Here is a 19,393-nt window from a genome sequence, read left to right as displayed (position 1 = left end):
AAAAGCAGGAGGATCATTTTCCTATAGTAAAAGGAGGAAAAATATTCGTATGAGGGAGAGAAAGTTAAGATTGTAGATGTGCTAAGACTAGAAATACTCTGCCCATTATTTCTATGTGTGTGTGTGTGTGTGTTTTTCATTGTTATTGCTTTTCAAGGTATGGTTTTGGTCTAGCCCAGTCTGACCTGGAATTTCACTCTGTAGTCTCAGGTTGTCTTTGAACTCATGGTAATCCTCCTACCTCTGCCTCCCAAGTGCTGAGATTAAAGGTGTGCTCCACCACACTTAACCATTGTTTCTGTTTTCTAAAACTGGACATCCTTTTATCAGATGAGGTTAGGGAGGGGAGGCTGGAGGTTCTACAGGAGGGAACAGGTATGGAGACATACCGAGAGGCAGCCTGGTGGCCTGTGCCTAAGTCAGTGCCATAGAGAGGGAGCGTGAACAACCTGGGTCTAGCTCATTGCAGCAGGACCCAGCACGGCTCCAGACCTATCAGATTTGCCTTCTAGATATAACTCAGATATGCAAATTATTTCTACCTAACTCACAAGACAACTAATAAGATCACACCAGTCACCTACATGCAGACACTGCACTCTCTGGGGCTTGCTGTACAGAAGCCACAGCTGTGACCCTGTAGCACCAAGCACTCCCCCTGAAGGCCCGACGGAGACCCTGAGATGTCCCTGATGAACTAGCTCTCGTCCTCCGTACCTCCAAGGCACTGCGCAATTCTGTGATGTCAGCATTCAGTCACCACTTGTTTTCTTTACTTTTTTCAAAACTGTGAAAATGGTTATGACATTAAAGAATGAGTTCCCTCACCTTCAAGTAAAATACACAGTAAGTATAGGAGAATAAATACACTGCTGCTATAGGAAAATACCTATACAGTTCATATGAGAAAATAAATATTTTATTAGTTTCAAACCTCTTTTTTTTCCAATGAGAGCCATGATTTCTTGAAGTAGATTCCCTTGGTATCACTCAGTGGCTGATGAGTAAAGTCTACTTACACCGATAGAAATGGACATGCATGTGTCCAACCTGAGATCACCCCCTCAGTTCTTCCAGAGTTACCAGTGCTACAGAACGCCAGCGAGAGTTGTGAACTTCCCCTGCAGAGGCTGCCGTCACTGACATACTGTCTTACCTTTGTTTTTTTACCACTACCATAATGATTCTTTTAGTTATTTTAAATAGTATACTGAAATTCCTGAAGCTTAACCTAAATAAAATTAATTTTAATTCATTTAAAAAATAATGGTTCCTAGAACTTTCACAATGAGAAAATGTGATGCCATGGTAAAACAATTAGGAGTTCTATTTAGTTTTTCAAAATATTATATTTATGTGCGAGAGAGAGAGAGAGAGAGAGAGAGAGAGAGAGAGAGAGAGAATGGCATGCCAGGAACTCTAGCCACTGCATATGAACTCTAGACACATGTGCAACTTTGTGCATCTAGATTTAATGGGTACTGGGGAATCAAACCAGTCATTAGGGTTTGTCGGCAAGCACCTTAACTGCTGAGCCATCTCTTCAATCCATGAGTTCTAGTTCTAGAAGTCATTAAAAATTACCTACTTAAGGTCCATATTTCTTTGACCAAATATTTGACAACAAGGAAAGATTTATTCTGGCTCATGGTTCTGGGGCCAGAGTCCACCATGGCGAGACGGCATGAGAGCAGGAAGCCGACTGGTCATGTCACGTCACATCTACGATGAGGAAGGGAGGTGAAGAGGAAGTGGGGTCAGGCTCTAAAGCCTCAGGCCGTGTCTCTGGTAAGCAACTTTCTCCAGGAAGGCTCCAACTCCTAAAGGCTCAAGATTCCCAGATTCCACCACAAGGCCAAGGACCATGTGTCAAGCACATGAGCCTTTGTGGGGAGCATTTCCCATTCAAACCACGACAGATGGCACTTCCAAAGTGCACAGGGTCCACAACTAGACTCACATGTGTGAGGAGGCATCACCGTTCTGCTCAACGGCTAGAGCTAGGCATGGGAAGAACTGCCTAAGCAAGTAGGATGCAGACGGCTTTGAGCTTCTTCAGCGTCAACACCTTGAATTACACTTAGAAGTGAAATAAGGTCGTCAGTGTTGAGCGAGCACAGATGTTATACAGTTTGTCCAATTCCCTTCAACAGATGGGTCATGAAACATCTGTGCATACAACGGAGAGGTCCCAAAGCCTTTGCATAGTCACAACACAGACTGAACAACAGCACATCACAGGCTCCAAACCAATGGGTCTGGAGCTGCCTGTGGTCAGGGAGGAACAGCTGGAACAGAAGGCAGTGCTGGCAATGATGTTCTCCCAGAAGCATGACACCTTTGTCACAGGAAAGTGAGGTGCTAAGCATACCATCATCGTGGGGAGAAAGCCGTTATCATGGCTAATTTGTGTGGGGGACATATATTCTTATTACCTCAGACTTTACAGTCTTGTTTTTAGATGGAGTGCATATCCTCTTAGGTTCATATTATGGGGAGGTACTGGAATGTCCACTGATCTATAACTTAGTTTTTATGTGAGTTTTTTGGGAAATTTTATAAAGATCAATTCTCATGCTCCATCACAACAGGAGATGGCTGAAATCCAGTGAAATCTTGCTTTTGCAACTGACCTCATGAATTTACACCAGCTGCAGTTATCTGAACATGATGGGACCCATCCACATGTTTGATATAGATCAGGGAAGGCTGGGGAGGCCGCTCCCAGACCTAGTGAGTTAATGACAGTTAAAAGGTTATGGCGGGGGATGTGCTGGAGTGATGGTTTAGCGGTTAAGGCCTTTGCCTGCAAAGCCAAAGGAACCAGGACCCATGTTAGCCAGCTGCTCAAGGTGGTGCATGTGTCTGGAGTTTGTTTGCAGTGGCTGGAGGCCCTGGTGCACCCATTCTCTCTCTCTCTCTCTCTCCCTCTTTCTCTGTCAGATAAATAAATAAAAAAAATAAAAATCTTAAAAAATGTTAAGGGAAAGGGTGTCATTTTCTTTTACAGCATAGCCACTAACAATAGAGGAGAGGTACAGTGAGAGTGAGGGGAATGACATATTTTCAGAATGTAATATGTGTATGAAAATATCAAAAAAAGGATAAAAGAGTTAAAACCATATAGCAAACATTTTAACTTAAAAATGGGAAATGGCATTGGATTTAATTCAGATTGAGGCAATTTCCAGACTTTAACAGGTTTCTGTTCTTGAGTGCACTGGCTGACACATCTCGACTGCACTATGACTCCTTCCCACCTGCCCACTGGGGAGGATTCAGCTCCCAAGGCTGACTAGCATCAAGGGAGGGAGGGATGTGAGAAGTGTGGAAAGGGAGATTTGTGCAGATGGATGATCCTAGATGCCCATCTCAAGTCACAGATCGTCTACAGGCCTTGGATCGTCTATATCCTCCAGATGGTTTTCATTCTATGTGAGGGAGTGTGAGTACTTTCTCTGGTGGTGATCCCAGCAATGTGACATTGTGTGTGACTAATCACTGTAGCAGAACACCAAAACTGCTCCAGCATGTGGTGGTGGAGTCGAGAGACAAGTGGAGTATGTGGTATTGTACTCTGGCATTAACCTGCTGAATCATGTGAAGAAACCATGGGCCTTTCCAGCCCTGGTTGTACAGCATGATTGAAAAGTCACAAGTTATTGTTGGTGTGGTACTGTGTCCCTCAAGATACTGTGTGTAGAGAGTAACCAGCAAAGAGCTTGGTGCAGAGAGACAGTTCAATAGACTGTCATCATCATAATCATTTTTTTTTTTTTTTTGAGGTAGGTTCTCACTGTAGCCCAGGCTGACCAGAAATTCATTATGTAGTCTCAGGGTGGCCTCGAACTCATGGTGATCCTCCTACATCTGCCTCTCGAGTGCTAGGATTAAAGGCATGTGCCACCACACCCAACTCATCTTAATCATGTTTGTTAATGTATTGTCACTCTTGGACTTTTTGGCTTATACTAATTGGTGAGAGAACAAACAAACCAATGTGTTTGTGTTGCTTTTGTTATAACTGGTTAAAATAATTTTATAATGCAATCAGATCATCTGTGTGGTCTGCCAGCTTTGAAGTGACTTTATGGCTCCTACAGATTGTTGCCAGTTTTGAGGACCAAAACCTTATTGCCAGAAAAATCACCAAGAGATTGCAGTGCAGGCTTTAAAAAGCCACTTTCAAGCAGTAATGGCAGCTGCAGTGAAATGCGTATGCAGGCTTCTCTCATTCACAACAATGTTTGACTGTACATGTTTCTTAGAAAGTCAGTCACATGCTTAGAGTTAACCTTGAATGCCAGCCTGTCTTTGTTGATGTGTTGCTAGAATAACAAATTATGAAAGATTGAATTACATCTTTTTCTGATTATTTCCATCTCAGCTTCTCCCTGTTGACAAATATGAATATTATCTTGTTACCTAATTTTCTTTTAAGGACTTGAATTAACTGTCTATCATCTATCTGCCCATCTAGCATCTATCTAGCAGCTGTCCAGCTATATTATCTGTGTATATCTATCTGATCTACCTACATCTCCATGTTTCTGTCTTGTATACCAACATGAATCTATATATACAAATCTGTAAAATGTGCTCTGAGGTTAACAATATGCTTTAAGGCATAAAATTTTAATTTATCTGATACTGGAGTTCTTTGTTGAAAAATTTCCCTCTTTTCATTATCATTAAGAATTTATGTTCACATATAAGATTTTTGCATCAATAAAAGTAAAATATCTGATTGTTAACTAACCTGTGTGAACAATAATAAGCTACGTCTCATATGATTTCTTACTAGAATATGATCGTTGTGATGTATGAGGCCTTGAGGTGGCAACGTGTGGCTGTTGGGCTCATAACGTCTTTATGTTGTCATCTTCACAGGTGCATTATCGCAATGGGCCTTGACAGGAAGACATCTTCAGTGAAACCGCGGAAAGACAAGAGCACAGAGAAAAGGGAGGAGCTGAGGAAGGGTCAAGGGAAACTGAGGAAGGGCAGAGAACACTTGAAGTCTCGGACAAACGAGATAAAGGGAGATGAAAGCTCGGTCTCAGCCATTGTATCAGCTCAAGACTTAATGGGAGTCAGAGAAGTGAGAACTGCCATGGAAGAGATGGAATGGAAAAGAAAGCCAGGACAGTATGTTTGGGAGGAAGACCAAGAAAACACATTTAAATATGGTAACCAACAAGGGGGTTCTTTCATTGCTGCTATTGTTTTCTTTGTCTTTAAAATTCCACTGCCAAGGTTTTCTAAGTTACCTAGGGAAGGTCACTCAGTTGTGAACTGCAGGCAGCTGTGCCCAGAGTCTTCGCTGCCCTCCTGGCGTGCTGTACCCTTATCTGAGAAGAGGGCTCCCGACCAGCAGGGTTGAAGCCCTTGTTATGTGGATTAGGAACAAAAGGGTTTCTGTCTATGTGACCCAGACTCCAAATTGACTTGCAGAGACCATCCAACCAAAATTAATTTTGCTTATTTCTTTAGTTTTTGACTGTACTTGCTTGGGGGAAAATCAAGACAGTGGTTTGGCATTAGGTGGGTGCAATGCACACGAGGATGTGGGGACAGGACAGTCTATGTCAAAACAGCTGTTTCATGGGTTTGTGGTTCTAGAGCCTCGTCTGCTTTCTGCTTTCTTTTGTTTTCTCCTTGTTTCATATCTTCTCTCTCCTATTATCTCTGTCTCTCAACACATACACCTATACATAGAAACCCAAAATAGTATTAGCAATACTAACAGTGCCAGACACTGAGCAGAATACCAGGCACTTCCCACATGCTCTCCTTTTCATTCTTATCACATGTATGAGGCCATTGCTCCTGCCTGTGCTGTGTAGGCAAGGGAACCGAGGTTCAAACAGCATGGAAAAGACAACAGAATCAGGATTCTCATCCATGTCCCTACATACATGGTTGAACCTGGGCCGTCAAATGGAAGAATGCATGTGTCATTCTTACACTGGGGCCATAAAGCCCAGAGTCGAGGAGCAGCAGCCCCAGGCTGAGGACGCCTGTGGAAGGGCTGCCCCCAGCATCGTTCTTACCTCACCTCACCGTTGTCCCAGGAGATAATGACTGAACACTGGACTTCATTTTTTTTTTTTTATTACTCAGTAATTTGGGTATTTTCACAGAGATTTTCCTAATACTGATATACTTCTTACTTCTCTATGATCCCTCCTAGACTCTGCCCTCTTTTGGATAGAGAATTTTAAAATCTTGGTAGCATAACTGACATATATCTATAATACAGTAATTTACTAACTGAAATATAACAATACATTAAAGTTTTTTTTAATTATAAGTACCTTTTATATCTCTGAGTAAAGACATTAAAACTAAAATTAATGAAAAATATTTATTTTTAATTAAAATAATTAAATATTGGTAGCAACAATTGCAGAGGTTTAACACGCTGATTGTGTTTTCATGCGTTTTCTCTTTTAAGGCTTGGGAGTTAATAAGACTATATGAGTTACTTTTCTTGTTGCTGCTACAAAATGCCTGCAAAAGTAACTTTTGGAGGAAGGGTTTGTTTTGACTTACAGTTTGAGAGGGTGCAGTCTACTACTGAGGCAAAGGATGGCGGTGACAGGAAGCCTCTGGTCACATTGCATCAGCAGTGAAAGCGTAGAGTGACGAACACGTGTTCTAGACTTGCCTTTTCTTTTTAATTCAGTAAGGAGCCCGGTACACAGGATGGTACTGCCAACAGATAGGGTGGGTCTTTATGCCTCAGTTATGCTAATTTAGGAACTCCCTCACAGCCCAGCCTGGAGATTTGTCTCCTGGGTGTTGTTAGATCCAATCAAGCTGGCAATGGAGATTAGCCATGCAGAGGCCTTGCTCAGTGGGAGCACTGCCCTGTCTTCTTTGAGTTTTCCTCTCAACCACTGGTGGGGCTCTGAGGATGTCCTGTAGGGCAGGACACCGCTGTCCCTGATGCCTTTCTTCTATGTTTGTAAGTTTGTGGATTGGAGCTTTCCAGTTTCATGAAAGCCCCAGAAACAACTGTCCTCAGAGATTAAACTATGTGCAGAGCAGCAGCTGATGCAAGGATGCAGGCGGCCATGCCACTGATGTTGACCCAGGGCTGCCTTGGCTCCTCATTAGTGTAGAAAGGAAGCTGCCAGCTAATTGAATTCTGTAGAAGGAAAGGGATGGGAGAACAGAAGGAATTACGAAAGTAGGGCTGCACAAGAGCCTGCCACCAGTTCATTCATATTTCAGCACAGGAAGGTGGCACAACGGTGCCCGCCTTGCACTCTAATTATGATGGCAGACCTGTGGCTGCCAGAGGGCTGGCCTTCTCCTGTCATGGTGGAAGGGGCAGAATAGAGCTAGGGAAGGTTTGAGTTTTATTCTTTGATGGAAAACACAGAAGTTTCTCCAAAATAGGATGCAGGGCTATTTCTGTGTTCATTAAATGTTCTTTCAGCTTTATGCTCCATTTGCCTAATAATGCTCTAATTGTTTCCTACTTGTGGTCACCCATATTGCTCCAGTTTTAATCAGGTGCCTCCATTAATGTGTATTGCTGTCAAAGGAATGCATTTGCATGTAATTTCTCCTGTTTTGTGACCAATTCTACCTGATCACAATCATTGTTACTACTAATCCCTTGTATTTATTGTCACCTGCAGCTAATGGTTAATCATGGTTGCTTTTAACATGACCATAGCATTGTGCGAACCATGTTGCGGAGGCAGACATTGAAGCTTAAAGATGTTAAGCAAATTGCCCAAGGTTACGTAGATAGGGCGTGGTTTAACTAGGTATGGGGCTGTCTGACAACTCCCTTCCATTTCACTACTGTGTAATACTAAGGCTGGGATGGCAATTGCACACTCAGGTCCTGTCGGGCTCCCACTTATCATGTGTCTAATAGCAAATATCTATAAAATAATGTATGAATGTGTATTCTGCATCTGATATTGACTCCTCTTACAAAGTCTCTCACAACCCCTATATATGAATCCTATATAAAACACACAGCAATTCATCTCCTTGGCACCCCAGACAACATTACTGAGGCCTTGTCAAATGAGTGCCATCTCCTGTTGTACCTATATCACATTTCTTCAGTAAAACTTGGAAAGTTCTGGAAGGTAGGAGGTGTCTAGATATGTCTTTGCTTTGAAGTTTTATTGTCTTTCAATGGAATATTGCCAGCTGTGGTGGTTTGAGCTTAAAATGTCTCCCACAGACTCATGTATTTTGAATACTCAGTCCCCGGCTGGTGGAAATCTGGGAAAGTTGTAGGGCCTTTGGGAGGTCGAGACTTGCTTGAGAAGGTGTGTCTCTGGGAGTGGATCTTGAAGTGTGAGTCCAGCCCAGTGGGTACTGCTCATCTTGGCTCACTCTCTCCCATTTACTGCCGCTTGGGACAGTGGGAGCTGACTGCCTCCTGCTTCTTCTGAGCTTCCCTCCCCCTCTGCGGTGGTGATGAAGCTTCTCTTTGACACTGGAAGTGGAAATACCTGCTTTCTTCCTGCATGAGCTGCTTTTGGGCCATTGTTTTGTCCCAGCAATGAGATGGTTACTGCTACATCAGACAATGAGTACTGCTTAACGTTAAATGGACCAAATGACAAACGAGGCTCCACAACTTGACCAGCAATACTTAAAATATTTATGCTTTTATTAGCATTTCTTCTTTGTGGCACAAAACATAACCTAAGTTCTTCACCTTCCTATGCATTTGAAAATTTTTTTAAGTGATGTTCACATTCTTGTTTAATTTCATGAAGTTGCTTGTGAAAACAATTTTGTGGTTCTTTGGGTTTTCTAGCTTTGTCATAATTTCTGATTCCACTCTTCCTCTAACAACTCCTCCTTTGTTTTCTGATATATATGTTATATACATAGCAGATATTTCTGAATTAAGTTTCTTTGATCATAGCAAAGTAGACACCTATCAAGTGAATTACCCACACGGCCCAGAGCAGGTACAAACATATCAAGTGTCTGAAACAATAGATTGGAAACTTTTATTTTCTTGCAAATCTATCTATCTATCTATCTATCTATCTATCTATCTATCTATCTATCTATATATATATATGCATGTATAATAGTTTATTTGGTTAATTGGTTCTGCATGAGAGCCTTTTGATGTCTATCATTGGTATGTTTTCCTTTGAGGAGTTTCAGTCTTTGGTGGGTTAAAAAAAGAAACAATTAAATATGAAAGGTGAAAAATATAACCATAGGAGACAGCTGGAGCTTATCTGATGTGACAACTTCCTTCTCCTGGTGCAAATTTGTGGCATCTCCAATGGGCATGAAACACATTTGTAACTGTGGCAGGAAGAATCTGTTTTGTAAGAACATTTTAACTTAGATTGTAATTATTTCAGGCTTTGCAGGAATAAGTCATATGTATGATTTCAGTTCTAGCCTAGGATAGGATCATTCATGAAGCTGTTTCTTAGTGTCCACTTGTTTCTCCAAGAATGGGCTTAGGACTGAAGAGGTGGCTTAGCTGTTAAGGCATTTGCCTGTGAAGCCAAAGGACCCAGGTTCGATTCCCTAGGGACCCACGGTAAGCCAGATGCACAAGGGGCACATGTGTCTGGAGTTTGTTTGCAGTGGCTAAAGGCCCTGGCACACCCATTCTCTCTGTCTCTCTTCTCTTTATCTCTCTCTACTTGAAAATAAATAAATAAAATTTTTAAAAAAGAAGGGGCTTATCATAGCATCACCTGTCAGGCCCTATGGGCCCAATTGATTTAATTTTTCCACTTTACTATTCATTAACCTGTTATCCAAATATTTTGGACATTCTTCGTATCAAATATGGCCTCATCGGGACTCCAAGTGAACTGGCCTTTCTGTAATCCTGTTGTCTCCATATGCAACTTATTGCCCGGTGCAGCCCACTTTCCAATCTGGCTGCTTGACTAATGATCTCCATTTGTAAATGAACTTTTATTAGCTTTCAACCTTACCATTCACAACCTCATCTCTTTTGTTCTCTTGCATATGGGACTGACTGCGATCTTTGATCACATGTTAGCTTTCTGTGATCAATAACTGTGAAAAAGAAGCCACAGAGAAAGACCCAGGGAAGCGAGGGTCATCGCGTCCGAGTTCTCATTAAAGTGAAATGGATGAAGTAACCAGGACTGTATTTTCATTCTCAGTGGCAGTTTTCTTTTCTTTTTCAGACTATGAAGAAGATTTTGAAGTAGAAGAGGAGAAGCAAGATGACAAAGCTAATGAAGACCAACAGGCTTATGATCAAATGAATGAAATATCAAAGTCACCCACTGACAGTGAAAAAGATAATTTAGGTCTTGAAAAGGAGACAGAAATCTCATCCCAGAAGACACCAGATGCTGAGGACATTGAAGATGAGGATATTGGATGCTTGGATAGTGAAGAGGAAAAGGACAAACAAGGTGAGTTGTTGAGTGTACCAAATGTGCTTAGTGATACTCTTTTCTCCATATTTAGGCTATCTTCTTGTAAGGGGTTATTTTAGAGAATGCTGGTCAACTGACATCCATGAATATACACATTACAGGGTCATTTCTTAATCTGTTCTCTCTCCTCTTGGTTTGCTGGAAGTTTTCAGCACAGTTTTGGGTAAAGCTTACAGTAACAATCTTCATTCTGTCTCTTCATTCTCTCTAGTTAGTTAGAAACTACACAGGCATACACACAGGCTTTTGTGACTTTAGGAAAATGTAAAGTGGGACTGGAGAGATGGCTTAGTGGTTAAAGTGCTTGCCTGCAAGTGTAAGGATCCAGGTTCGATTTTCCAGGTCCCACGTAAGCCAGATGCACAGGTGGTGCATGCATCTGGAATTTGTTTGCAGTGGCTAGAGGCCCTGGTGCTTCTGTTCCATCTCTCTCTCTCTCTAATAAATAAAAAAAAAATTAAAAAAAGAAAAATGTAAACTAACTCCCACTAAAAGGGGAGTAAACTAACTCTTCACTAAAAGGGAAAGTTAAGGATTTATTCTTCGGATTCCCCTACCTTAACCCTACCTTTTATTTCATTTTAACCTTACTGTAATCACAGGCTGCTGACATTTTAGATTCGTGGAAGAGCTTGTGACTTCCTTAAAATCTTTCAGCTGAAAATGACTACAAATGTTCACAGGGAAAATATAATTGCTTCTTATACAGGAATTTTAAAAAGCCCTCAATACCTGAGACTTCGTAAAAGCTTCTCAAATGAATGTAATTCACCTGAATTCTGATCAATGAAAGAAGGAAACGTTTTCTGCTTCATTTTATAAGATGATTTGGTTAAACCTCTGTGTTTTTAGTTGATTACTCTTGATACCTTTTGATTTTTACCAGTGATAACATTGATTCTTATCACATTTGAGAATGTATATATTTGTAACAGTTAACTCGAAAATGCGGTCATGTTATAATGGATTTTTAGATGCTGTTTTTATTTACAATATTTTCACTTCAAATTTTCTTTGTCTACAAAGTTTCAAACTTTGAATTCAGGAAATATATTAGGATAATATAAGAGGAAATAAAATAATCAAATAATTATAAGATTTAACATTTAATTTGCAGCCCCACTTTCTTAAGAAAAAAATAATTCAAGCAAACCTAATCTAAAGTTTTATGCACACACATATAAGGCAAGAAAAAAGGAACATAAATTATTTAAAGTAAAAGAGAAAAGGGTTTTGCATGGAACTAGAGATGAGACCATGAGCATGTGAACGAAAACTGTAATCCTAGGCTTCGTGACAGACACGGTAAAGCACAACTTCAGAACGCAGCATGTGTTACCTGTCAGTAACTTTGAAAAGAACATTTGCATGCATTTCTGTTAGAGCTGAAGGTGACTTAATATTAATAGACTAAATGTTTTTGATATCATAAGATAGTTTTTAATAATTTATGTTAACACTTATACTTTATCTTTCTAACATTAGACATGTGTAATATACATACTTTTTCTTTTTTCTCAATTTGATTGTGAACATTGGAGTCCAATCTGTACCTCTGTATGACATAAAGTTAAGGAATCCAATAGAAAAATGATGTCACTTGAGTCAATAATTTTTTTTCAAGGTATGGCTTCACACTAGCCCAGGCTGACCTGGAATTCACAGTGTAGTCGCAGGATGGCTTTAAATTCCTGGTCATCCTCCTACTTCTGCCTCCCAAGTGCTGCGATTAAAGGCATGCACCACTACAGCTCCCTTGAGTCAATAATTTTAAAGAAATTATCCACATGCCTTGGATTTGCAAGTGATTGGAAATGGTTTTGCATTTAATCGGAACTAGCTTTAAACACAAAGGACTGGAACTTTTTATTTTTGCTGTAATGATGAAATTATCAATTTCATAATGATTCTGTCATCTCTTTGAATTTCTGATGGTTTGGGGTTTATTTTTACAATGCATAATCACCTTCCTGGGGATCAAGTGAATTTTTCTAAGACATAATAATTATTTTATTAAAAAAGGGAAGGATGGCTGGGCATGATGGTGCACGCCTTTAATCCCAGCACTCGGGAGGCAGAGGTAGGAGGATCACTGTGAGTTCGAGCCACCCTGAGACTACATAGTGAATTCCAGGTCAGCCTGGACTAGTGTGAGACCCTACCTTGAAAAACCAAAAACAAAAAACAAAAAAAAACAAGGGAAGGTTGTATGTGGCACTTGTATCTTTCTGGATCAAAAGTTTTGATCACTTAAGACTTGTAATTACTAATTAACTATTAGTGATAGGTAAGCTATAATATTGACTATTACTTCCATATTACTAATTACTAACTTCTGTTTGGAGAGACATCCAGCAACTTATAGTGAATTAGCTCACATAATGGTTACTATTTATTGTGTCTTTTCTATGAACTAAACCCTACACTAAATATTTCACATAAATTATCTCACATGAACTTGGAAAGCAATTAGTTGTTTTTATTTTCTTTTAACTCTGTTTTATAATTAAGTAAGCTTGAATATGAGAGAATTTGAGAATTCCCCAAGTCACACAGCCTGGAAATTGTGGAGCTAGGATATAAACATTACTCAACTTCAGAACCTACATTTTTCAAAACAAAAATAATCTCACCTAACCAAAATTAAAGCAACCTCCTCCATTAACGAATCTTGTTCCTGGGGGCTACACAGTTCAGAGGTATTTTATGTTGAGCTTTTCTAGGAGTACCTTCTGTTTTCTTATTTACCCTATTTTGTTTATGAAAAGAGGAAATGGGGGCTGCAGAGATGGGTAATTGTTAAGGTGCTTGCCTGCAAAGCCTAAGGACCCAGACTTGATTACCAATACCCACATAAAGCCAGATGCACAAGGTGGTACATGCATCTGGCATTTGCTCCTTGCAATGGCTAGAGGTCCTGGTGCACCATTCTCTCTCTCTATCTGCCTCTTCTTCCCCCTCAAATAAATGAATAAATAAAATATTTAAAAAGAGGAAATGAAAATGGGCAGTTTCTGATTTTTCCCACATGGACTGCTGTCCTTGCCTAGACACCCTGTCGCTCCCAGGCTGGCTCTGCAGCCTCCTCTCTCGAGTCTCTGGTCCTTCCACAGCCCTCACTGAGCTCATTGTTTATGAAACACTATAATGAAGTAGGCCAGTGTTCCCCATTTCCTGTCTTCCATATTATCCCTCAGTTCAGTTACACAAGTGGGTACTATGGTGCTATGTCTGTGTGCTGTCTTCTGTCTTTGCTGTCCTTCCTGAGATGATATCCTCATTTGTCATAAACTGAGTTTAAGACTTCATTGTAATAGGAAATAGAAAGTGGAGAGAGGGCAAAATTCAGAGGGAGATATGGAAAAGTGGGAGAGAAAGAAGGGTGATACACACGTCATTGGCAGAGAAGGAGGGAGAGAGAAAGGAGAGAACTAGGAGGAGGAGGAAGGGGGAAGGAGGGACAGAGGGAGGTAGAGAGGGAGAAAGGGAAGAGAGAAGGGAGGCACACACACCTGGGGCAGGAATGTCAAAATAATGAGATCCTAAGTTCTTATGTATTTATTTGTAAGGAGTGGAGGGAGGAGGGGAGGGAGGGAGAGAGAATGAGGAGGAGGAGGAAGAGGGGAAGGAAGGACAGAGGGAAGTAGAGAAGTTAAAAGGGGAGAGAGAAGGGAGGGATACACGTGTACCTGGGGCAGGAATGTTGAAATAGTGAGACTCTAAGTTTTTATTTATTTTTGAAAGGTGTGGAGGGAGGGAGAGATAGAAAAAGATGGAGAGAGAGAGAGAGAAAGAGGGGGGGAGGGAGAGGGAAAGAGGGAGAATGGACATGATGGATTCCTCTTGCCATTGCAAAGGAACTCCAGATGCATGCACCACTTTGTGCATTCTGGCAGACTTTACAAGCAAGTACCATTAATCACTAAGCAATCTCTCCAGCTGTGATATCCTAAATTATTGTAAATATTTTTTAAATGCTTGATTATTAACAGATGAATTCTAGCATGCTTTGACTAATATCATGTTTTGCTATATGATTGTTATTAAATTTCTTTTTTTTTAATTTTTAATTTGTTTTTAAATTTATTTGAGAGCAACAGACACAGAGAGAAAGACAGATAGAGGGAGAGAGAGAATGGGCGCGCCAGGGCTTCCAGCCTCTGCAAACGAACTCCAGACACGTGCGCCCCCTTGTGCATCTGGCTAACGTGGGACCTGGGGAACCGAGCCTCGAACTGGGGTCCTTAGGCTTCACAGGCAAGCGCTTAACCGCTAAGCCATCTCTCCAGCCCTAAATTTCTTATTGAAAAAATTGTATAGGGTCAATGGTATTACATATATATATATGAATATTTTACTAAGCAATGAAAGCTATGAAAACATAGCTGGTCCTTAAATGTTGGGAAATTTGTGAGATAGTAATTGAACTGGCCAGATATTTTCCTTTGTCCTTTCAACAATGAAATTAACAAACTGTTCACTTTGAGGCCCTGTTGCACCCTGGATACCCTGAGACATTACTAATATTCTAAAGTAACACCTCAGAGTTTATCACTCTTTCTTCTTTCACCATCTACCTCTCCTGCCTTCTTTCAGTCCTGTTCATAAGTCAATTTTAGTCTTCTGTTCCTTTATTTTAATCATCTCACTTTGTTTTGTTCAAAAACATACCATTTAGCATGAAAATAATCAGTTTTCATCCTACAAGGAAGCAGCATGTATTATACATGACAGTGATAACACTGGTTCATTGAAACCTGCTCTTGAAAAGACAGCATTTCATCTTCAGCAGTGTACGAGGCATCTTGTGACCACTGCATCCCAGACACAAGCACATCCTTTTTATTGACATGATTAAGAATCCTGCTGTTAGTATTTGGATGTGTTTCATTTGAACCTGTCTGCAGGTGTTCCCAGAGGGCAAACAGTTGGCCAGGCTGTCTCTCTTGTGACAAGTCGGCCCCATTTAAACTGCCAGCTCACAAGTGGCGGGGCCCGCCTTGATGAAGCTGAGCAGGCCATGAGTGATGGAGTGCTGTGGACCGGAAGCAAAGAGAGGATCCTGATGTAGCAGTGATGTGTGAGAGTTCCTATCATTTACAGAGGATGACAGTCTCCTTACTCTGTGTTTGTGTTGGCAACCCCAGACAATAACTTACCACTTGGAAATCTGTTGTCATAGATAGATGTTGTGAGGCTGAAGGGAGGAGAAACATGTTGCTGTGAATTGACATTTGGACTGTTATGGTCAGTTTGGATAATAGTGCTTCTGAGTAGGAGGCTAAGTAACTCCTGAGAGAGAAGAGAGGCACCGAAGATGGAGAAAGGGAAGCAGAAAATGTTTCTATAACATGAGGAAAGCAGGGCTTGAAGCAATTCTTTTTCTTCTAGTAAGAAATAGTTTATTTGGGTATTTTCAAGTCTGTTGAAGAAATAGACCTCATGGACTTAAAATGCCAGAGCCACAAAAACATTTCATATATTTAATGTTAAGTATCTCAGCATTTTTTGGTTTGACTTACAGATCTGAAGAAGCTAAGAGCAATGTCTTCTCCCATTTTAAAATGCACGCATCCCAACACCTTGCTCTGCAGGCAGTGGTACAACACGTCTCCAACTTGGATCAGGGAGAATGATGGCAAGGTTTATACTGCTTCTCCACAGACTTTGAGTGTGTGTGCCTGTGCATGTATGTGCCTGTGTGTGAGTGTGGTCTGGTTGCTTAATCATTTCCTCAACCTAAATAACATTTGATTTGCTGAATTAAGAAGTCATAGCATTAAGGAACATAGTGAAATCTATCACCATTCCTCACTTTATAAAACTCTTTCAGAAGATTTATTTCTCTGCTGTTTTAGCTTTTTGAGATATACTCTCCCTATGTAGCCAAACCCCGCCTTCCTGGGCATGTGTCACCACACCCAGCTTGTCTACAGTTTGAATTGACCCTGTTCCTAGTGATGGCCTGACCTAGATGCTTGATAACCTCTTGTGAATGAAGGATGATTGACAAAATCAATAAAAAAATATGGGATGGAGAGGTGGTTTAGCAGTTAAGTAGCTTGCCTGGAAAAGTAAAGGATAGAGGTTCAATTCCCCAGGACCCATATAAAGCCAGATGCACAAGGTGGCACATGCATCTGAAGTTCATTTGCAGTGGCTAGAGGACCTGGCATGCCCATTCTCTTTCTCTCTGTCTCTCTTTCTATCTCCCTCTTTCAAATAAATAAATAAAATAAAAAATATATATTTTTAAATGAACAAATTAATAAAGTTTTATGATGTGCAACATAGCAGGATTTGATTCTATTTTCATTATTTTATTCATTTGTCAATTCAAAAAGTTCAATTAAATGTAAGTATGAATATAACTATGCTTATCTGGTTACTTTTCCTCTTGTTACTGATTTGCCAGTAGATAACCATCCTTATAAAATAATGTATGTATCTGTTGCATCATTGAATTGAGACATTTCAATGAGTGATAATTGTCTATACAAAGACTTTTTTAAAAAATTTGGTTTTTCTTTTATGAGTTAGGATATCACTCTAGCCCAGGCTTACCTGGAATTCATTCTGTACTTTCAGGGTGGCCTCAAACTCATGGTGATCCTCTGACCTCTACCTCCTGAGTGCTGGGATTAAAGGTGTGCACCACCACGTCCAGCCTATATGAAGAAATTTTTGTTCATAAAGCAAATGCAGATTACTATTCATATGTGGAAACTGATGATCTCTACTTCTATTTCCATTAAGCATATCTTCATTTTAGAATGCTTATTGCACATGAAGTACTTGTCTCACTGGGTATTTTTGCACATGAAGTTATTGGTTGAGCCCTAGTATCTGATGTGAAATAGAGGGCTGGAGAGTTGGCTGAGTGGTTAAGGTGCTTGCCTGCAAAACCAAAACACACAGGTTTGATTCCCCAGGACCTGTGTAAGCCAGATGCACAAGGGGACGTTTGCAGTGTCCAGAGACCCTGATGCACCCATTCTCTCTGTCTCTACTTCTCTCTCTCAAATAAATAAAGAAAAATAAAATATTTAAAAACAGAACGATGTTTCATGAGCATGGGCGCGCAGTCAAGCTGGAGCTTCATGTAGAGATCATGTATAAGTCAGGCTTCACAGCCGCCTTGAACAAGACAGGAGCACAATTTATATTTTTCTGTGAAATCTTATATTAAGGAATAAGAAAGATCGATTTAGTGTTTAACTTCAAAAGCATTCTATACACTGGGTTGAGGTCAATTGTGTGTCATATGTGTAATCTGTTTTCTTTTTGTGTGCATGTACCATATGTATGTATTTGGATGTGAGTAAAGGCTCATGAGTGGGTCAGCATACATGTGGAGCCTCAGTTGTGGACCCTTGCCACTCACCATGGTTTAGTAAAGGTCTCCCTTTATTTATCACAGTGCTCAGAGGCTAGCTGGTCCACAAGCTTTAGAGGATTCTCCTGTCTCTGCCTCCCACTTAGCCATAGGAGGTTGTAGGTTACAGATGCAAGCTACCACATCCAGCATGTATGGGGGCTCTGGGGATTTAAATTCAGGTCCTAACACTTGCACACCAAACACTTTTACCCACATTGTACTCCCTTCCCTAGCCCATGATCTAAGTTTTAATTGACTTTATGCAGTTGATATAATGGACTAACCCAAAATATTTGGGCTTCAAGCTCTTAAAGCTATGTTAAAATCAGGATACTAATAAGGAAATAGTGAATTTAAAACTGTGATCCATGGTAAGAGGTGAGGAAATGAGTAAACAACAGATTCAGAACTTGGAATTTGTTTAGTAAAAATACTTAAGTGCAGTTTGAGAGCACTGGTTCCCAGGTGCAGTTAGCAGTGTCGTGAGAGCACTGGTTCCCAGGTGCAGTTAGCAGTGTCGTGAGAGCACTGGTTCCCAGGTGCAGTTAGCAGTGTCGTGAGAGCACTGGTTCCCAGGTGCAGTTAGCAGTGTCGTGAGAGCGCTGGTTCCCAGGTGCAGTTAGCAGTGTCGTGAGAGGACTGGTTCCAGGTGCAGTTATCAGTGTCTTGAGAGGACGGGTTCCAGGTGCAGTTACCAGTGTCTTGAGAGGACGGGTTCCAGGTGCAGTTACCAGTGTCTTGAGAGGACAGGTTCCAGGTGCAGTTAGCAGCGTCGTGAGAGCACTGGTTCCCAGGTGCAGTTACCAGTGTCGTGAGAGCACTGGTTTCCAGGTGCAGTTACCAGTGTCGTGAGAGGACTGGTTCCCAGGTGCAGTTAGCAGTGTCTTGAGAGGACTGATTCCCAGGTGCAGTTAGCAGTGTCGTGAGAGGACTGGTTCCCAGGTGCAGTTAGCAGTGTCTTGAGAGGGAAAATGGATTTGAGGAATTACTGGATGTAGAGAGAGAACAGCAGAGACTACCAGAATAGGGAGTGTGGGGAATGAGTTGCTGGCTGTAGAAGTATCTCAGGCACCAAGTACAAACCTTTCTTTGCCAAAAAGATCAAGAGCAGGGTCCCCAGTGACAGTATGGGGAGGGGACATTGTGGGACAAATTGAACTAGACAGGGGGCAGTTTCCTATATGCCTCCAAGATAGCTTTTCTCTTTTAATGAGAACAAAATTTTGAATGTGCCCTCGCAGTTACTTTATATGACAGTTTTAATATAAATTTTGTATTATTTCTAAGAGGATAAATAAAATTCATTGTGAAAAATCCCATTCCATGGGCCCTAAAGCTTTCTGAGCTTTTTCTCTAAGCCCAGTCTTACCCAAGCATCTGTATGAAGAAGAGAGCAAGAAAATGAGAGTGAAAGTAAATTATAGCATGAGGCTAGAGAGAAATCTGAAACTGTAATGAGTTTATATTGGAGGTCAGGAGCCCGCACCAGTCGGAAGCCATTCATTTTCTTGATCTTTCTTCAGTGAAGTACTGACTTAAAATTGAACCAGAATGTATGTCAACCTTTTGAAATAAAATA

General features: G+C 40.8%; 1 protein-coding gene across 1 annotated transcript in view; it reads left to right on the top strand.

Annotated features, from left to right (window-relative positions):
- Positions 1 to 19,393, top strand: part of Erich3 (glutamate rich 3) — a 105,859-nt gene that overhangs the window by 69,058 nt on the left and 17,408 nt on the right. The window contains exons 10-11 of the mRNA XM_045138674.1: positions 4,891 to 5,189; positions 10,179 to 10,412. Coding sequence (XP_044994609.1) covers positions 4,891 to 5,189; positions 10,179 to 10,412 — 533 coding nt within the window. The remainder of the gene's footprint in view (positions 1 to 4,890; positions 5,190 to 10,178; positions 10,413 to 19,393) is intronic.

The sequence above is a fragment of the Jaculus jaculus genome, chromosome 19, assembly GCF_020740685.1.
Source record: "Jaculus jaculus isolate mJacJac1 chromosome 19, mJacJac1.mat.Y.cur, whole genome shotgun sequence".
NCBI classification, from domain to species: Eukaryota; Metazoa; Chordata; class Mammalia; order Rodentia; family Dipodidae; genus Jaculus; species Jaculus jaculus.
Note: the sequence above shows the minus strand (reverse complement) of the source record. Positions and strands in the feature narration are given on the sequence as shown.